This window comes from Rhinoderma darwinii, chromosome 1 (assembly GCF_050947455.1).
Source record: "Rhinoderma darwinii isolate aRhiDar2 chromosome 1, aRhiDar2.hap1, whole genome shotgun sequence".
Lineage (NCBI taxonomy): Eukaryota > Metazoa > Chordata > Amphibia > Anura > Rhinodermatidae > Rhinoderma > Rhinoderma darwinii.
This window is the reverse complement of record NC_134687.1, coordinates 637,495,145-637,514,392: the sequence shown is the minus strand read 5'-3', so window position 1 is coordinate 637,514,392 and position 19,248 is coordinate 637,495,145. Positions and strand designations below refer to the sequence as shown.

The 19,248-nt window shown below is 40.5% G+C and overlaps 1 protein-coding gene across 2 annotated transcripts in view; it reads right to left on the bottom strand.

Annotated features, from left to right (window-relative positions):
- LOC142660270 (uncharacterized) overlaps positions 1-19,248 on the bottom strand; it is a 94,586-nt gene that overhangs the window by 66,050 nt on the left and 9,288 nt on the right. For both annotated transcript variants that reach the window (XM_075836893.1, XM_075836962.1), the window contains exons 2-4: positions 16,248-16,411; positions 15,575-15,760; positions 15,367-15,490 (exon numbers count right to left, since the gene is read on the bottom strand). In XM_075836893.1, coding sequence (XP_075693008.1) covers positions 15,367-15,490; positions 15,575-15,760; positions 16,248-16,325 — 388 coding nt within the window. In that variant the 5' untranslated portion in view covers positions 16,326-16,411. The remainder of the gene's footprint in view (positions 1-15,366; positions 15,491-15,574; positions 15,761-16,247; positions 16,412-19,248) is intronic.

Genomic DNA, 19,248 nt, shown 5'->3' with positions numbered 1-19,248 from the left:
GGAGTACATCAGGGTATATGTAAGCTGGGAGGAGTACATCAGGGTATATGTAATCTGTGAGGAGTACATCAGGGTATATGTAATATGTGAGGAGTACATCAGGGTATATGTAAGCTGTGAGGAGAACATCAGGGTATATGTGAGCTGTGAGGAGTACATCAGGGTATATGTAATCTGTGCGGAGTACATCAGGATATATGTAATCTGTGAGGAGCACATCAGGGTATATGTAATCAATGCGGAGTACATCAGGGTATATGTAATCTGTGAGGAGTACATCAGGGTATATGTAATCTGTGAGGAGTACATCAGGGTATATGTAATATGTGCAGAGTACATCAGGATATATGTAAGCTGTGCGGAGTACATCAGGGTATATGTAAACTGGGAGGAGTACATCAGGGTATATGTAATCTGTGAGGAGTACATCAGGGTATATGTAATCTGTGAGGAGTACATCAGGGTATATGTAATATGTGAGGAGTACATCAGGGTATATGTAATATGTGAGGAGTACATCAGGGTATATGTAATATGTGAGGAGTACATCAGGGTATATGTAAGCTGTGAGGAGAACATCAGGGTATATGTGAGCTGTGAGGAGTACATCAGGGTATATGTAATCTGTGAGGCGTACATCAGGATATATGTAATCTGTGAGGAGTACATCAGGGTATATGTAATATGTGAGGAGTACATCAGGGTATATGTAATCTGTGCGGAGTACATCAGGGTATATGTAATCTGTGAGGAGCACATCAGGGTATATGTAATCTGTGCGGAGTACATCAGGGTATATGTAATCTGTGAGGAGTACATCAGGGTATAGGTAAGATGTGAGGAGTACATCAGGGTATATGTAATCTGTGCGGAGTACATCAGGGTATATGTAAGATGTGAGGAGTACATCAGGATATATGTAAGGTGTGAGGAGTACATCAGGGTATATGTAATATGTGAGGAGTACATCAGGGTATATGTAATCTGTGAGGAGTACATCAGGGTATATGTAAGGTGTGAGGAGTACATCAGGGTATATCTAATATGTGAGGAGTACATCAGGGTATATGTAAGATGTGAGGAGTACATCAGGGCATATGTAAGATGTGAGGAGTACATCAGGATATATGTAATCTGTGCGGAGTACATCAGGGTATATGTAATATGTGAGGAGTACATCAGGATATATGTAATATGTGAGGAGTACATCAGGATATATGTAATATGTGAGGAGTACATCAGGGTATATGTAATCTGTGCGGAGTACATCAGGGTATATGTAATATATGAGGAGTACATCAGGATATATGTAATATGTGAGTGGTACATCAGGGTATATGTAATATGTGCGGAGTACATCAGGGTATATGTAAGATGTGAGGAGTACATCAGGGTATATGTAAGATGTGAGGAGTACATCAGGATATATGTAATCTGTGCGGAGTACATTAGGGTATATGTAATATATGAGGAGTACATCAGGATATATGTAATATGTGAGGAGTACATCAGGGTATATGTAATATGTGAGGAGTACATCAGGATATATGTAAACTGTGTGGAGTACATCAGGTTATATGTAATCTGTGCGGAGTGCATCAGGGTATATGTAATCTGTGAGGAGTACATCAGGGTATATGTAATATGTGAGGAGTACATCAGGGCATATGTAATATGTGAGGAGTACATCAGGGTATATGTAATATGTGAGGAGTACATCAGGATATATGTAATCTGTGCGGAGTACATCAGGGTATATGTAAGCTGTGCGGAGTACATCAGGGTATATGTAATATGTGCGGAGTACATCAGGGTATATGTAATATGTGAGGAGTACATCAGGGTATATGTAATATGTGAGGAGTACATCAGGGTATATGTAATATGTGGGGAGTACATCAGGATATATGTAAGTTGTGCGGAGTACATCAGGGTATATGTAAACTGGGAGGAGTACATCAGGGTATATGTAATATGTGCGGAGTACATCAGGATATATGTAAGCTGTGCGGAGTACATCAGAGTATATGTAATATGTGCAGAGTACATCAGCGTATATGTAAACTGGGAGGAGTACATCAGGGTATATGTAATCTGTGAGGAGTACATCAGGGTATATGTAATATGTGAGGAGTACATCAGGGTATATGTAAGCTGTGAGGAGAACATCAGGGTATATGTGAGCTGTGAGGAGTACATCGGGGTATATGTAATCTGTGCGGAGTACATCAGGATATATGTAATCTGTGAGGAGCACATCAGGGTATATGTAATCAATGCGGAGTACATGAGGGTATATGTAATCTGTGAGGAGTACATCAGGGTATATGTAATCTGTGAGGAGTACATCAGGGTATATGTAATCTGTGAGGAGTACATTAGGGTATATGTAATATGTGCAGAGTACATCAGGATATATGTAAGCTGTGCGGAGTACATCAGAGTATATGTAATATGTGCGGAGTACATCAGGGTATATGTAAACTGGGAGGAGTACATCAGGGTATATGTAATCTGTGAGGAGTACATCAGGGTATATGTAATCTGTGAGGAGTACATCAGGGTATATGTAATCTGTGAGAAGTACATCAGGGTATATGTAATATGTGAGGAGTACATCAGGGTATATGTAATATGTGAGGAGTACATCAGGGTATATGTAATATGTGAGGAGTACATCAGGGTATATGTAAGCTGTGCGGAGTACATCAGGGTATATGTAAGTTGGGCGGAGTACATCAGGGTATATGTAAGCTGTGCGGAGTACATCAGGGTATATGTAAACTGGGAGGAGTACATCACGGTATATGTAATATGTGCGGAGTACATCAGGATATATGTAAGCTGTGCGTAGTACATCAGAGTATATGTAATATGTGCGGAGTACATCAGGGTATATGTAAACTGGGAGGAGTACATCAGGGTATATGTAATCTGTGAGGAGTACATCAGGGCATATGTAATATGTGAGGAGTACATCAGGGTATATGTCAGCTGTGAGGAGAACATCAGGGTATATGTGAGCTGTGAGGAGTACATCAGGGTATATGTAATCTGTGCGGAGTACATCAGGATATATGTAATCTGTGAGGAGCACATCAGGGTATATGTAATCAATGCGGAGTACATCAGGGTATATGTAATCTGTGAGGAGTACATCAGGGTATATGTAATCTGTGAGGAGTACATCAGGGTATATGTAATCTGTGAGGAGTACATCAGGGTATATGTAATCTGTGAGGAGTACATCAGGGTATATGTAAGCTCGGAAGAGTACATCAGGGTATATGTAATATGTGAGGAGTACATCAGGGTATATGTAATATGTGAGGAGTACATCAGGGTATATGTAATATGTGAGGAGTACATCAGGGTATATGTAAACTGTGAGGAGAACATCAGGATATATGTAATCTGTGAGGAGTATATCAGGATATATGTAATCTGTGAGAAGTACATCTGGGTATATGAAATCTGTGCGGAGTACATCAGGGTATATGTAAGCTGTGCGGAGTACATCAGGGTATATGTAAGCTGTGAGGAGAACATCAGGGTATATGTAATCTGTGAGAAGTACATCTGGGTATATGAAATCTATGCGGAGTACATCAGGGTATATGTAAGCTGTGCGGAGTACATCAGGGTATATGTAAGCTGTGCGGAGTACATCAGGGTATATGTAATATGTGAGGAGTACATCAGGATATATGTAATATGTGAGGAGTACATCAGGATATATGTAATATGTGAGGAGTACATCAGGGTATATGTAAGGTGTGAGGAGTACATCAGGGTATATGTAATATGTGAGGAGTACATCAGGGTATATGTAATCTGTGAGGAGTACATCAGGGTATATGTAAGCTGGGCGGAGCACATCAGGGTATATGTAATCTGTGCGGAGTACATCAGGGTATATGTAATATGTGCGGAGTACATCAGGGTATATGTAATCTGTGCGGAGTACATCAGGGTATATGTAATCTGTGCGGAGTACATCAGGGTATATGTAAGATGTGAGGAGTACATCAGGGTATATGTAATATGTGAGGAGTACATCAGGGTATATGTAATATGTGAGGAGTACATCAGGATATATGTAAACTGTGAGGAGTACATCAGGATATATGTAATCTGTGCGGAGTACATCAGGGTATATGTAATCTGTGAGGAGTACATCAGGGTATATGTAATATGTGAGGAGTACATCAGGGTATATGTAATATGTGAGGAGTACATCAGGATATATGTAAACTGTGTGGAGTACATCAGGTTATATGTAATCTGTGCGGAGTGCATCAGGGTATATGTAATCTGTGAGGAGTACATCAGGGTATATGTAATCTGTGAGGAGTACATCAGGGTATATGTAATATGTGAGGAGTACATCAGGGTATATGTAATATGTGAGGAGTACATCAGGGTATATGTAATATGTGAGGAGTACATCAGGATATATGTAACCTGTGCGGAGTACATCAGGGTATATGTAATATGTGGGGAGTACATCAGGGTATATGTAATATGTGCGGAGTACATCAGGTTATATGTAATCTGTGCGGAGTACATCAGGGAATATGTAATCTGTGCGGAGTACATCAGGGTATATGTAATCTGTGCGGAGTACATCAGGGCATATGTAATATGTGAGGAGTACATCAGGGTATATGTAATATGTGAGGAGTACATCAGGGTATATGTAATATGTGAGGAGTACATCAGGATATATGTAATATGTGAGGAGTACATCAGGGTATATGTAATATGTGAGGAGTACATCAGGATATATGTAATCTGTGCGGAGTACATCAGGGAATATGTAATCTGTGCGGAGTACATCAGGGAATATGTAATCTGTGCGGAGTACATCAGGGTATATGTAATCTGTGCGGAGTACATCAGGGCATATGTAATATGTGAGGAGTACATCAGGGTATATGTAATATGTGAGGAGTACATCAGGATATATGTAATCTGTGCGGAGTACATCAGGGTATATGTAAGCTGTGCGGAGTACATCAGGGCATATGTAATATGTGAGGAGTACATCAGGATATATGTAATATGTGAGGAGTACATGAGGATATATGTAATATGTGAGGAGTACATCAGGGTATATGTAATATGTGAGGAGTACATCAGGATATATGTAATCTGTGAGGAGTACATCAGGGTATATGTAATATGTGGGGAGTACATCAGGGCATATGTAATATGTGAGGAGTACATCAGGGTATATGTAATATGTGAGGAGTACATCAGGGTATATGTAATATGTGAGGAGTACATCAGGGTATATGTAATCTATGCGGAGTACATCAGGGTATATGTAATCTGTGAGGAGTACATCAGGGTATATGTAATCTGTGAGGAGTACATCAGGGTATATGTAATCTGTGAGGAGTACATCAGGGTATATGTAATCTGTGAGGAGTACATCAGGTTATATGTAATATGTGCGGAGTACATCAGGGTATATGTAAGCTGGGAAGAGTACATCAGGGTATATGTAATATGTGAGGAGTACATCAGGGTATATGTAATATGTGAGGAGTACATCAGGGTATATGTAATATGTGAGGAGTACATCAGGGTATATGTAATATGTGAGGAGTACATCAGGGTATATGTAAACTGTGAGGAGAACATCAGGGTATATGTGAGCTGTGAGGAGTACATCATATGTAATCTGTGAGGCGTACATCAGGATATATGTAATCTGTGAGGAGTATATCAGGATATATGTAATCTGTGAGAAGTACATCTGGGTATATGAAATCTGTGCGGAGTACATCAGGGTATATGTAAGCTGTGCGGAGTACATCAGGGTATATGTAAGCTGTGAGGAGAACATCAGGGTATATGTAATCTGTGAGAAGTACATCTGGGTATATGAAATCTATGCGGAGTACATCAGGGTATATGTAAGCTGTGCGGAGTACATCAGGGTATATGTAAGCTGTGCGGAGTACATCAGGGTATATGTAATATGTGAGGAGTACATCAGGATATATGTAATATGTGAGGAGTACATCAGGGTATATGTAATATGTGAGGAGTACATCAGGGTATATGTAATCTGTGAGGAGTACATCAAGGTATATGTAATATGTGCAGAGTACATCAGGATATATGTAAGCTGTGCGGAGTACATCAGAGTATATGTAATATGTGCGGAGTACATCAGGGTATATGTAATCTGTGAGGAGTACATCAGGGTATATGTAATCTGTGAGGAGTACATCAGGGTATATCTAATATGTGAGGAGTACATCAGGGTATATGTAATATGTGAGGAGTACATCAGGGTATATGTAATATGTGAGGAGTACATCAGGGTATATGTGAGCTGTGAGGAGTACATCAGGGTATATGTAATCTGTGAGGCGTACATCAGGATATATGTAATCTGTGAGGAGTACATCAGGGTATATGTAATATGTGAGGAGTACATCAGGGTATATGTAATCTGTGCGGAGTACATCAGGGTATATGTAATCTGTACGGAGTACATCAGGGTATATGTAATCTGTGAGGAGTACATCAGGGTATAGGTAAGATGTGAGGAGTACATCAGGGTATAGGTAATCTGTGCGGAGTACATCAGGGTATATGTAAGATGTGAGGAGTACATCAGGATATATGTAAGGTGTGAGGAGTACATCAGGGTATATGTAATATGTGAGGAGTACATCAGGGTATATGTAATCTGTGAGGAGTACATCAGGGTATATGTAAGGTGTGAGGAGTACATCAGGGTATATCTAATATGTGAGGAGTACATCAGGGTATATGTAAGATGTGAGGAGTACATCAGGGCATATGTAAGATGTGAGGAGTACATCAGGATATATGTAATCTGTGCGGAGTACATCAGGGTATATGTAATATATGAGGAGTACATCAGGATATATGTAATATGTGAGGAGTACATCAGGGTATATGTAATATGTGAGGAGTACATCAGGATATATGTAATATGTGAGGCAGGATATATGTAATATGTGAGGAGTACATCAGGATATATGTAATATGTGAGGAGTACATCAGGGTATATGTAATCTGTGCGGAGTACATCAGGGTATATGTAATATATGAGGAGTACATCAGGATATATGTAATATGTGAGTGGTACATCAGGGTATATGTAATATGTGCGGAGTACATCAGGGTATATGTAAGATGTGAGGAGTACATCAGGGCATATGTAAGATGTGAGGAGTACATCAGGATATATGTAATCTGTGCGGAGTACATTAGGGTATATGTAATATGTGAGGAGTACATCAGGATATATGTAAACTGTGAGGAGTACATCAGGATATATGTAATCTGTGCGGAGTACATCAGGGTATATGTAAGCTGTGAGGAGAACATCAGGGTATATGTAATCTGTGAGAAGTACATCTGGGTATATGAAATCTATGCGGAGTACATCAGGGTATATGTAAGCTGTGCGGAGTACATCAGGGTATATGTAAGCTGTGCGGAGTACATCAGGGTATATGTAATATGTGAGGAGTACATCAGGATATATGTAATATGTGAGGAGTACATCAGGGTATATGTAATATGTGAGGAGTACATCAGGGTATATGTAATATGTGAGGAGTACATCAGGGTATATGTAAACTGTGAGGAGAACATCAGGGTATATGTGAGCTGTGAGGAGTACATCATATGTAATCTGTGAGGCGTACATCAGGATATATGTAATCTGTGAGGAGTATATCAGGATATATGTAATCTGTGAGAAGTACATCTGGGTATATGAAATCTGTGCGGAGTACATCAGGGTATATGTAAGCTGTGCGGAGTACATCAGGGTATATGTAAGCTGTGCGGAGTACATCAGGGTATATGTAAGCTGTGCGGAGTACATCAGGGTATATGTAATATGTGAGGAGTACATCAGGATATATGTAATATGTGAGGAGTACATCAGGGTATATGTAATATGTGAGGAGTACATCAGGGTATATGTAATATGTGAGGAGTACATCAGGGTATATGTAATCTGTGAGGAGTACATCAGGGTATATGTAATCTGTGAGGAGTACATCAGGGTATATGTAATATGTGAGGAGTACATCAGGGTATATGTAATCTGTGAGGAGTACATCAGGATATATGTAATATGTGAGGAGTACATCAGGGTATATGTAAGCTGTGAGGAGTACATCAGGGTATATGTAATATGTGAGGAGTACATCAGGGTATATGTAAGCTGTGAGGAGTACATCAGGGTATATGTAATCTGTGAGAAGTACATCAGGGTATATGTAAACTGTGAGGAGTACATCAGGGTATATGTAATCTGTGAGGAGCACATCAGGGTATATGTAATCTGTGCGGAGTACATCAGGGTATATGTAATCTGTGAGGAGTACATCAGGGTATATGTAATATGTGAGGAGTACATCAGGGTATATGTAAGCTGTGCGGAGTACATCAGGGTATATGTAATATGTGAGGAGTACATCAGGGTATATGTAATCTGGGCGGAGTACATCAGGGTATATGTAATTTGTGAGGAGTACATCAGGGTATATGTAATCTGTGAGGAGTATATCAGGATATATGTAATCTGTGAGAAGTACATCTGGGTATATGAAATCTGTGCGGAGTACATCAGGGTATATGTAAGCTGTGCGGAGTACATCAGGGTATATGTAAGCTGTGCGGAGTACATCAGGGTATATGTAAACTGGGAGGAGTACATCAGGGTATATGTAATATGTGCGGAGTACATCAGGATATATGTAAGCTGTGCGGAGTACATCAGAGTATATGTAATATGTGCAGAGTACATCAGCGTATATGTAAACTGGGAGGAGTACATCAGGGTATATGTAATCTGTGAGGAGTACATCAGGGTATATGTAATATGTGAGGAGTACATCAGGGTATATGTAATATGTGAGGAGTACATCAGGGTATATGTAATATGTGAGGAGTACATCAGGGTATATGTAAGCTGTGAGGAGAACATCAGGGTATATGTGAGCTGTGAGGAGTACATCAGGGTATATGTAATCTGTGCGGAGTACATCAGGATATATCTAATCTGTGAGGAGCACATCAGGGTATATGTAATCAATGCGGAGTACATCAGGGTATATGTAATCTGTGAGGAGTACATCAGGGTATATGTAATCTGTGAGGAGTACATCAAGGTATATGTAATATGTGCAGAGTACATCAGGATATATGTAAGCTGTGCGGCGTACATCAGAGTATATGTAATATGTGCGGAGTACATCAGGGTATATGTAAACTGGGAGGAGTACATCAGGGTATATGTAATCTGTGAGGAGTACATCAGGGTATATGTAATCTGTGAGGAGTACATCAGGGTATATGTAATATATGAGGAGTACATCAGGATATATGTAATATGTGAGTGGTACATCAGGGTATATGTAATATGTGAGGAGTACATCAGGATATATGTAATATGTGAGGAGTACATCAGGGTATATGTAATATGTGAGGAGTACATCAGGATATATGTAATCTGTGCGGAGTACATCAGGGAATATGTAATCTGTGCGGAGTACATCAGGGTATATGTAATCTGTGCGGAGTACATCAGGGCATATGTAATATGTGAGGAGTACATCAGGGTATATGTAATATGTGAGGAGTACATCAGGATATATGTAATCTGTGCGGAGTACATCAGGGTATATGTAATCTGTGAGGAGTACATCAGGGTATATGTAATATGTGAGGAGTACATCAGGGTATATGTAATATGTGAGGAGTACATCAGGGTATATGTAAGCTGTGCGGAGTACATCAGGGTATATGTAATATGTGAGGAGTACATCAGGATATATGTAATATGTGAGGAGTACATCAGGGTATATGTAATATGTGAGGAGTACATCAGGGTATATGTAATATGTGAGGAGTACATCAGGGTATATGTAAGCTGTGCGGAGTACATCAGGGTATATGTAATATGTGAGGAGTACATCAGGATATATGTAATATGTGAGGAGTACATCAGGGTATATGTAATATGTGAGGAGTACATCAGGGTATATGTAATATGTGAGGAGTACATCAGGGTATATGTAAACTGTGAGGAGAACATCAGGGTATATGTGAGCTGTGAGGAGTACATCATATGTAATCTGTGAGGCGTACATCAGGATATATGTAATCTGTGAGGAGTATATCAGGATATATGTAATCTGTGAGAAGTACATCTGGGTATATGAAATCTGTGCGGAGTACATCAGGGTATATGTAAGCTGTGCGGAGTACATCAGGGTATATGTAAGCTGTGCGGAGTACATCAGGGTATATGTAAGCTGTGCGGAGTACATCAGGGTATATGTAATATGTGAGGAGTACATCAGGATATATGTAATATGTGAGGAGTACATCAGGGTATATGTAATATGTGAGGAGTACATCAGGGTATATGTAATATGTGAGGAGTACATCAGGGTATATGTAATCTGTGAGGAGTACATCAGGGTATATGTAATCTGTGAGGAGTACATCAGGGTATATGTAATATGTGAGGAGTACATCAGGGTATATGTAATCTGTGAGGAGTACATCAGGATATATGTAATATGTGAGGAGTACATCAGGGTATATGTAAGCTGTGAGGAGTACATCAGGGTATATGTAATATGTGAGGAGTACATCAGGGTATATGTAAGCTGTGAGGAGTACATCAGGGTATATGTAATCTGTGAGAAGTACATCAGGGTATATGTAAACTGTGAGGAGTACATCAGGGTATATGTAAGGTGTGAGTAGTACATCAGGGTATATGTAATCTGTGAGGAGCACATCAGGGTATATGTAATCTGTGCGGAGTACATCAGGGTATATGTAATCTGTGAGTAGTACATCAGGGTATATGTAATCTGTGAGGAGCACATCAGGGTATATGTAATCTGTGCGGAGTACATCAGGGTATATGTAATCTGTGAGGAGTACATCAGGGTATATGTAATATGTGAGGAGTACATCAGGGTATATGTAAGCTGTGCGGAGTACATCAGGGTATATGTAATATGTGAGGAGTACATCAGGGTATATGTAATCTGGGCGGAGTACATCAGGGTATATGTAATTTGTGAGGAGTACATCAGGGTATATGTAATCTGTGAGGAGTATATCAGGATATATGTAATCTGTGAGAAGTACATCTGGGTATATGAAATCTGTGCGGAGTACATCAGGGTATATGTAAGCTGTGCGGAGTACATCAGGGTATATGTAAACTGTGCGGAGTACATCAGGGTATATGTAAACTGGGAGGAGTACATCAGGGTATATGTAATATGTGCGGAGTACATCAGGATATATGTAAGCTGTGCGGAGTACATCAGAGTATATGTAATATGTGCAGAGTACATCAGCGTATATGTAAACTGGGAGGAGTACATCAGGGTATATGTAATCTGTGAGGAGTACATCAGGGTATATGTAATATGTGAGGAGTACATCAGGGTATATGTAATATGTGAGGAGTACATCAGGGTATATGTAATATGTGAGGAGTACATCAGGGTATATGTAAGCTGTGAGGAGAACATCAGGGTATATGTGAGCTGTGAGGAGTACATCAGGGTATATGTAATCTGTGCGGAGTACATCAGGATATATGTAATCTGTGAGGAGCACATCAGGGTATATGTAATCAATGCGGAGTACATCAGGGTATATGTAATCTGTGAGGAGTACATCAGGGTATATGTAATCTGTGAGGAGTACATCAAGGTATATGTAATATGTGCAGAGTACATCAGGATATATGTAAGCTGTGCGGCGTACATCAGAGTATATGTAATATGTGCGGAGTACATCAGGGTATATGTAAACTGGGAGGAGTACATCAGGGTATATGTAATCTGTGAGGAGTACATCAGGGTATATGTAATCTGTGAGGAGTACATCAGGGTATATGTAATATATGAGGAGTACATCAGGATATATGTAATATGTGAGTGGTACATCAGGGTATATGTAATATGTGCGGAGTACATCAGGGTATATGTAATCTGTGAGGAGTACATCAGGATATATGTAATCTGTGAGGAGTACATCAGGGTATATGTAATATATGAGGAGTACATCAGGATATATGTAATATGTGAGGAGTACATCAGGGTATATGTAATCTGTGAGGAATACATCAGGGTATATGTAATCTGTGCGGAGTACATCAGGGTATATGTAATATGTGAGGAGTACATCAGGATATATGTAATATGTGAGGAGTACATCAGGGTATATGTAATATGTGAGGAGTACATCAGGATATATGTAATCTGTGCGGAGTACATCAGGGAATATGTAATCTGTGCGGAGTACATCAGGGTATATGTAATCTGTGCGGAGTACATCAGGGCATATGTAATATGTGAGGAGTACATCAGGGTATATGTAATATGTGAGGAGTACATCAGGATATATGTAATCTGTGCGGAGTACATCAGGGTATATGTAATCTGTGAGGAGTACATCAGGGTATATGTAATATGTGAGGAGTACATCAGGGTATATGTAATATGTGAGGAGTACATCAGGATATATGTAATATGTGCGGAGTACATCAGGGTATATGTAATATGTGAGGAGTACATCAGGGTATATGTAATCTGTGAGGAGTACATCAGGGTATATGTAATATGTGAGGAGTACATCAGGGTATATGTAATATGTGAGGAGTACATCAGGGTATATGTAATATGTGTGGAGTACATCAGGGTATATGTAAACTGTGCGGAGTACATCAGGGTATATGTAATATGTGAGGAGTACATCAGGGTATATGTAATCTGTGAGGAGTACATCAGGGTATATGTAAGCTGTGCGGAGTACATCAGGATATATGTAATATGTGAGGAGTACATCAGGGTATATGTAATATGTGAGGAGTACATCAGGATATATGTAATATGTGAGGAGTACATCAGGATATATGTAATATGTGAGGAGTACATCAGGGTATATGTAATATGTGAGGAGTACATCAGGATATATGTAAGCTGTGCGGAGTACATCAGGGTATATGTAATCTGTGAGGAGTACATCAGGGTATATGTAATATGTGAGGAGTACATCAGGGTATATGTAATCTGTGAGGAGTACATCAGGGTATGTAATCTGTGAGGAGTACATCAGGGTATATGTAATATGTGAGGAGTACATCAGGGTATATGTAATATGTGCGGAGTACATCAGGGTATATGTAAGCTGTGCGGAGTACATCAGGGTATATGTAATCTGTGAGGAGTACATCAGGGTATATGTAATATGTGCGGAGTACATCAGGGTATATGTAAGCTGTGAGGAGTACATCAGGATATATGTAATATATGAGGAGTACATCAGGGTATATGTAATATGTGAGGAGTACATCAGGGTATATGTAATATGTGAGGAGTACATCAGGGTATATGTAATATGTGAGGAGTACATCAGGGTATATGTAATATGTGAGGAGTACATCAGGATATATGTAATCTGTGAGGAGTACATCAGGGTATATGTAATATGTGAGGAGTACATCAGGGTATATGTAATCTGTGAGGAGTACATCAGGGTATATGTAAGCTGTGCGGAGTACATCAGGGTATATGTAATCTGTGAGGAGTACATCAGGATATATGTAATATGTGAGGAGTACATCAGGGTATATGAATATGTGAGGAGTACATCAGGGTATATGTAATCTGTGCGGAGTACATCAGAGCATAATAAGAGGGTAGAATAATACGGTAAATAAATAATAATCTATAGATGTGTGGTTCGCTGGTCTGCACTTTTTTTTTGCACTTTGTTTTCTTTGCAGTTTGAGTAATTTTGATGGGACAGTGTTGTCCCGGTATAATACGGGTGCCCTCGCTTCCAGCAGATGTGTTTGGGTCCCCCCTCTTCCCGGCTGCCAAATATTAGATAATCACCTTGTGAAACTGAAGGAACGTTCACACCTGGCGGTTCTGTAATCCGTTGACGGAGCGGTGTGAGGGGTGATTGTTGGACTGGCTGTACTTATTATTGGTATTATTATGGAGGAACGTCACTCTTTGATAATATTTTATTCCATTTTTTGGGAGGCGAGCAATTCTGTCTTTTTTTATTTAAACGCTGTTCACTGTACAGGATGAATGTGATAGTTTGGGCCGTTACGGTCGCAGAGATCAATTATTTATACATATATATATTTATTTTTTTCCAATAATAGACTTAATATGGGAAAAAAGGAGATTTTTTTGTTTTTAAACTGTTCCCAAGTAAACGTAATGGAAAGCCAGTGCTCCCCGCAAAATGTTGTATACATACGTCAAATGGATGGCACCGGCTCAGAAGCCGAGTCGGTGTAACGGCAGGAACCGGAGCTAGCTCCGATCCCTGTCATTAACCCCTTAGATGCAGCGATCGAAAGCGATCACTGCATCTCTGTGGTTGTCGGCAGCCCTGCCATGCAATCAGGGCTGCTGACTGCTACCATGGCAACAGGAGACCTACCAATGGCCTCCTGCTCGGCCAATACAGAAGCCGATTAGGCCCCGCCAGGAGACGAAGCCTAATCGGCTTGCTGTCAGTGAATGACTGACAGATCTAATAGATTGCACCACATAGGTAGTGCAATGTATTAGAAAACAAAAAATCAGACAGTTGGACCTCAAGTCATGTCATGATGATAATGGTAATATATTATCTTAATTTTTAAACTAGAACAGTTGTGTTGTTCGTGACGACTTGGGGTGAGTGCCAGCTGTAACTCATATTAATATGATTGATACTTTATTGAACATTGATGTATTTTATATTACTATTGTGATATATGTTTATTTTTCATTTGAAATATTGATTCACATGTCTTCCACATGATGGCTGTATTCATTACAGCATTTACACTTTACATTACTGTATTGCACTATGCACTTTAACATTAATCATGTCTGATGCTTTGAGCACCCACATTCATTGCTTGAAAATGCCTTCAATGGGAAGGTGAAACGTTGCCTGTGTGTTGGGTGAATACATTTTGGATTTTTCTACACTATTGGAGTGCTGCCTCTTCTTTTGGATTGTGGTTGAACATTGTTGAGGTTTTTTGTCGAGATTCCTCTGGGGATAGCACCCATATCTTTATTATACGATGCAGCTCCTACATCTCGTTTGTTCTTGGTTATATAAGACTATGTTCACACACAGAAGTCACCGTCCCACTCATCTGATTGTAGTTTGTAAAAATCCATGCAGAAAAAAAAATAATTCGACAACAAACCTCTGAGCATACTCTAGTGCAGCACTGCAGCAAAGCAAGAAACGTGTGATCGGAGATCAGGTTTCACACAAATCTATATATCTGTCTCTTCTTACCTTGTGCTGTTGGCGGCCGGTAGTTCTCCATCATGACCTCCTCGTACAGATCCTTGTGTCCTTCTAGATACTCCCACTCCTCCATGGAGAAATAGACAGAGACATCCTGACATCTTATAGGAACCTGACACACACAATGATACAGTCATCACCCCGACACCTCCAGTGCTGTTACTGTAGAATTTCCCAGCATTCCCAGCAGTGTCACCTCTCCAGTCAGCAGCTCCGTCATCTTGTAGATCAGTTCTAAGATCTTCTTCTTATTGTTCTTCTCATGTATCCAGGAGTGAGGGGGAGGCTCTGTGATGGGGCTCCGACTACTGCTCCAACCTCCTGACTCATGGATGATGGAAGTCGTACAGTCACCCGATGTCTTCTTCACTATTGTGTACTCCTGTGTATGGAGAGAGACACTTAGAGAACTGAACACAGTTTTCCCCCCTCAGTAGAAAGAGGGAGATTGTGACCCCGCTGTATAGAGCTCTAGTGACCCCACATCTGTAATACTGGAGACCTCACCAACAAAAAGGCTGAGAAAATAGAACGAGGCCAAAACTCAAAAGGAAATAATATTGGGGGCGACTATATGGATCATGTGCTCTCCTCCTGACGTCATCTCCTATGTTTCTATATAGATGTCATCCTCATCCTCCTGGTTCTCCACCCTGATCCTCCTAGTTCTTTGTCATTCTCATTGCTCTACAACATTACTATTGCTGCATTGGTGACATGACACATAACTGACCATATTGGTGGCTGATCTTCAGCTTCTTGACATCACTTGGAAGGTCTGGAGGCTGTTATACAGGACACTGGATACTTCCTATTATGTATTGTCCCTTCCCTATGTGTGACTTGTTCTATAATGTAGAAAAGTTTACCTCTCCGCTCAACAGGTAGATGATCTCCAAGGTGAAGTTTAATAATCTTCTGCTCATCTCGTTCCTGTCCTTGTCCATCCTTGGTGGGTCATTCAGGAGAAAGAACGTTGTGGAGGAGAAGATGAAAAAACTGGAGGAACTGGAGGATCTAATACTGCAGACGTCTTTATGAAGAAAGGAGAGGATGGAGATCACAAAGGGGACAACATCATGTGTGACATACAGAACCTCACTTATTGATCATTGAGAGAAACATCTTCTCAGAGCCGTCACCACATGGAATAAAGGGGTATTCCCAACACGGACATTTCTCCCCAGGATATGCCAGAAATGTCTGATAGATGCGGCTCCACCTCTGGCCGTGCTCGGCTGTTTCTGGACCTCCTATACAAGTGAATGGAGAGAGTCGTGCACATGTGTGGTCACCTCTCCATTCATTATCCACCTGGATGCAGTCATCACCTCACCAGGCGGGTCAGGGGACCCCCGTTCTCCACATAGGGGTGGGACCCCCATATATAAGACATTTATGCCATATCTCTCAGGTGAGAAGGTAAAATGAAGACACCAACCCCCCCCCCCCCCCCCCGTAAATGAAGACCTGGCTCCTGACAAATGGCGGATACTGGGGAGACATTGCTGACATCTCACAAGTCACGGTTTTTAGGTAAAGATTTTAGTCATGTACAACAACTAAAAACTCCATAAAAAAAAATAAAAAAAAGAAAGAAAAACACCTTAGCTCTAGAAAAAAATGTAAAAAAAATTAAATAGAAAGTGTTTCAAAACTACAGCTCGTCCCAAAAACAACATGCCCTCACTCCGCTCCATCGGTAGAAAAATAAAAAGTTCTGGCTGAGAATTTGGCGACACAAAACTATTTATTTTTTTTAACAATTAGTTTATTCTTTGTAAATGTCGTAAGTCATAAAAAAAGAACTACAGAAAATTGGTATCGCCGTAATCGTATTGACCCACAGAATAAAGTTATCATGACAATTTTACCACACAAAAAACAAAAAAACATTGGAGGAATCACAGAATTTTTCCCATTTCACTCCACAAAGAAGTTTTTTTCAGTTGCCGTTACATTTTGTGATACTTTATATGACGCCCTGAAAAACTACAACTCATCCGCAAAATATAATCCTTCAAAACTGAGACAATTTAAAAACGTTTTTTTCCTTGCAGCTTCTTTCCTGCTGAGCAGCTGACTAGGGGGAGCGGTTAATTGCTCTCAGGTGATATAAATTAGCCTGCAGGCCTCAGTTGAGCTTGCTCTGTTTTGGCTTTGCTGAATTAAGTGCATTGTGATATAAGTGGAGTTTTTAAACCGGAGTTAAAGTCCCTGTAAGTACTCATCTTTTATTTTACTTTTTGAGTTGTTCACTGTTTTTTGTAACTGGGATAATGGATAGTAAGATTGGATGTTTTATTCAGTGCACAGTTCGCTATATGTGTGCACGACTAGAGCTGGAGTTCCAGAGTGAATATCTCTGTGGCAGATGTGAGCATGTTGTTCATCTGGAAGCTCGAATTAGAGATCTGGAGGAGCAAAATGCAACACTGAGGGCAACAGATAATCTTGAGTGGAGCATGCTGCACACTGAGCAAACAGTTAGTGGGGTAGAAATGGAGGGTGAAGGAATGGGTCAGCAGTAATAGGCAAGTAGCTGGGTTAATGTAGTTAGGGGCAGTAGAAAGGGGTCCAAGACAAGGGAGGCCAATCTTGTTTCTGACATTTCAAGCAAAATTGCCAAGCTGGGTGATGATGCTAGGGTGTCGGTCTTAGAAAGGGCAGCCCTAGTGGATACTGATATCCCTAACATCCGGGAGAACAGCCCAGCTAGTAGTCGGCGGGATGGTAATGCAGGTAAGGCAAGATAATTGGTAGTTGTAGAGGATTCTATAATCAGGAAGACGGATAGAATAATTTGTCGCCAAGACCGCCTCAACCGAATGGTTTGCGGTCTCCCTGGTGCCACGGTTCAGCATGTGGTGGAACGGGTGGATACATTATTGGGAGGGGCTGGTGATGATCCAGCTGTCGTGGTCCATGTGGGTACCAACGACAGAATAAATGGTAGGTGGAGGAGCCTTAAGAATAATTTTAAAGAACTAGGCTACAAGCTAAAGGGAAGGACCTCCAAGGTTGTATTCTCAGGAATACTGCCTGTGCCATGCGCATCACAGGAAAGACAGCGGGAGCTCAGGGAGTTAAATGCATGGCTTAAGTCTTGGTGTAGAGGAGAAGTCTTTGGGTTCCTAGAGCACTGGGCTGACTTTTCATTGGGGTACAAACTGTATTCTGCAGATGATTTGCACCTAAATGGAAGAGGGTCCGCTATGCCGGGGGAGAAAATTCTAGCTGGGGTGACGGAGTATTTAAACTAGGGCTGAGGAGGGAGGTCAATGTAGAAAATAAAGGGGTAGTTAGGTTAGAGTGGGGTCAGACTACATTGGTGGGGGGAGAAATAGACTGTGGGGAGAGGACTAGACAACAGGATAAGGAGATCCTTTTATTACAAAACAGCAATGAAAATAAAAATGCCCAAATAATGTCAAATAATTACATTTCTGATACCGAAAGTGAAAAATTGAAAGGCAAGTTAAAGTGTGAGCTGGAGGCCTTGGTACTGGAGGCACATAAATATATAGTTGGTGTTGCTGAACCATGGCCAGACTCTTCTCATGACTGGGCTGTAAATCTACAGGGTTTTACACTGTTTCGTTAAGACAGGACAAATAGGAAAGGTGGTGTATGTCCGTATGTGAGAAGTGATATGAAGGCGGTGGTGTATGTCTGTATGTGAGAAGTGATATGAAAGTGGTGGTGTGTGTCTGTATGTGAGAAGTGATATGAAGGTGAGCGTGAAGGAAACAATAGTGGGTGAAGATTGTGAGGAGGTTGAAACCTTGTTGGTGGAATTACAAAGGGAGGTAAACACTGAAAAAATTACTTCTGGTGTAATCTATAGACCCCCCAATATAACTGAGGAGA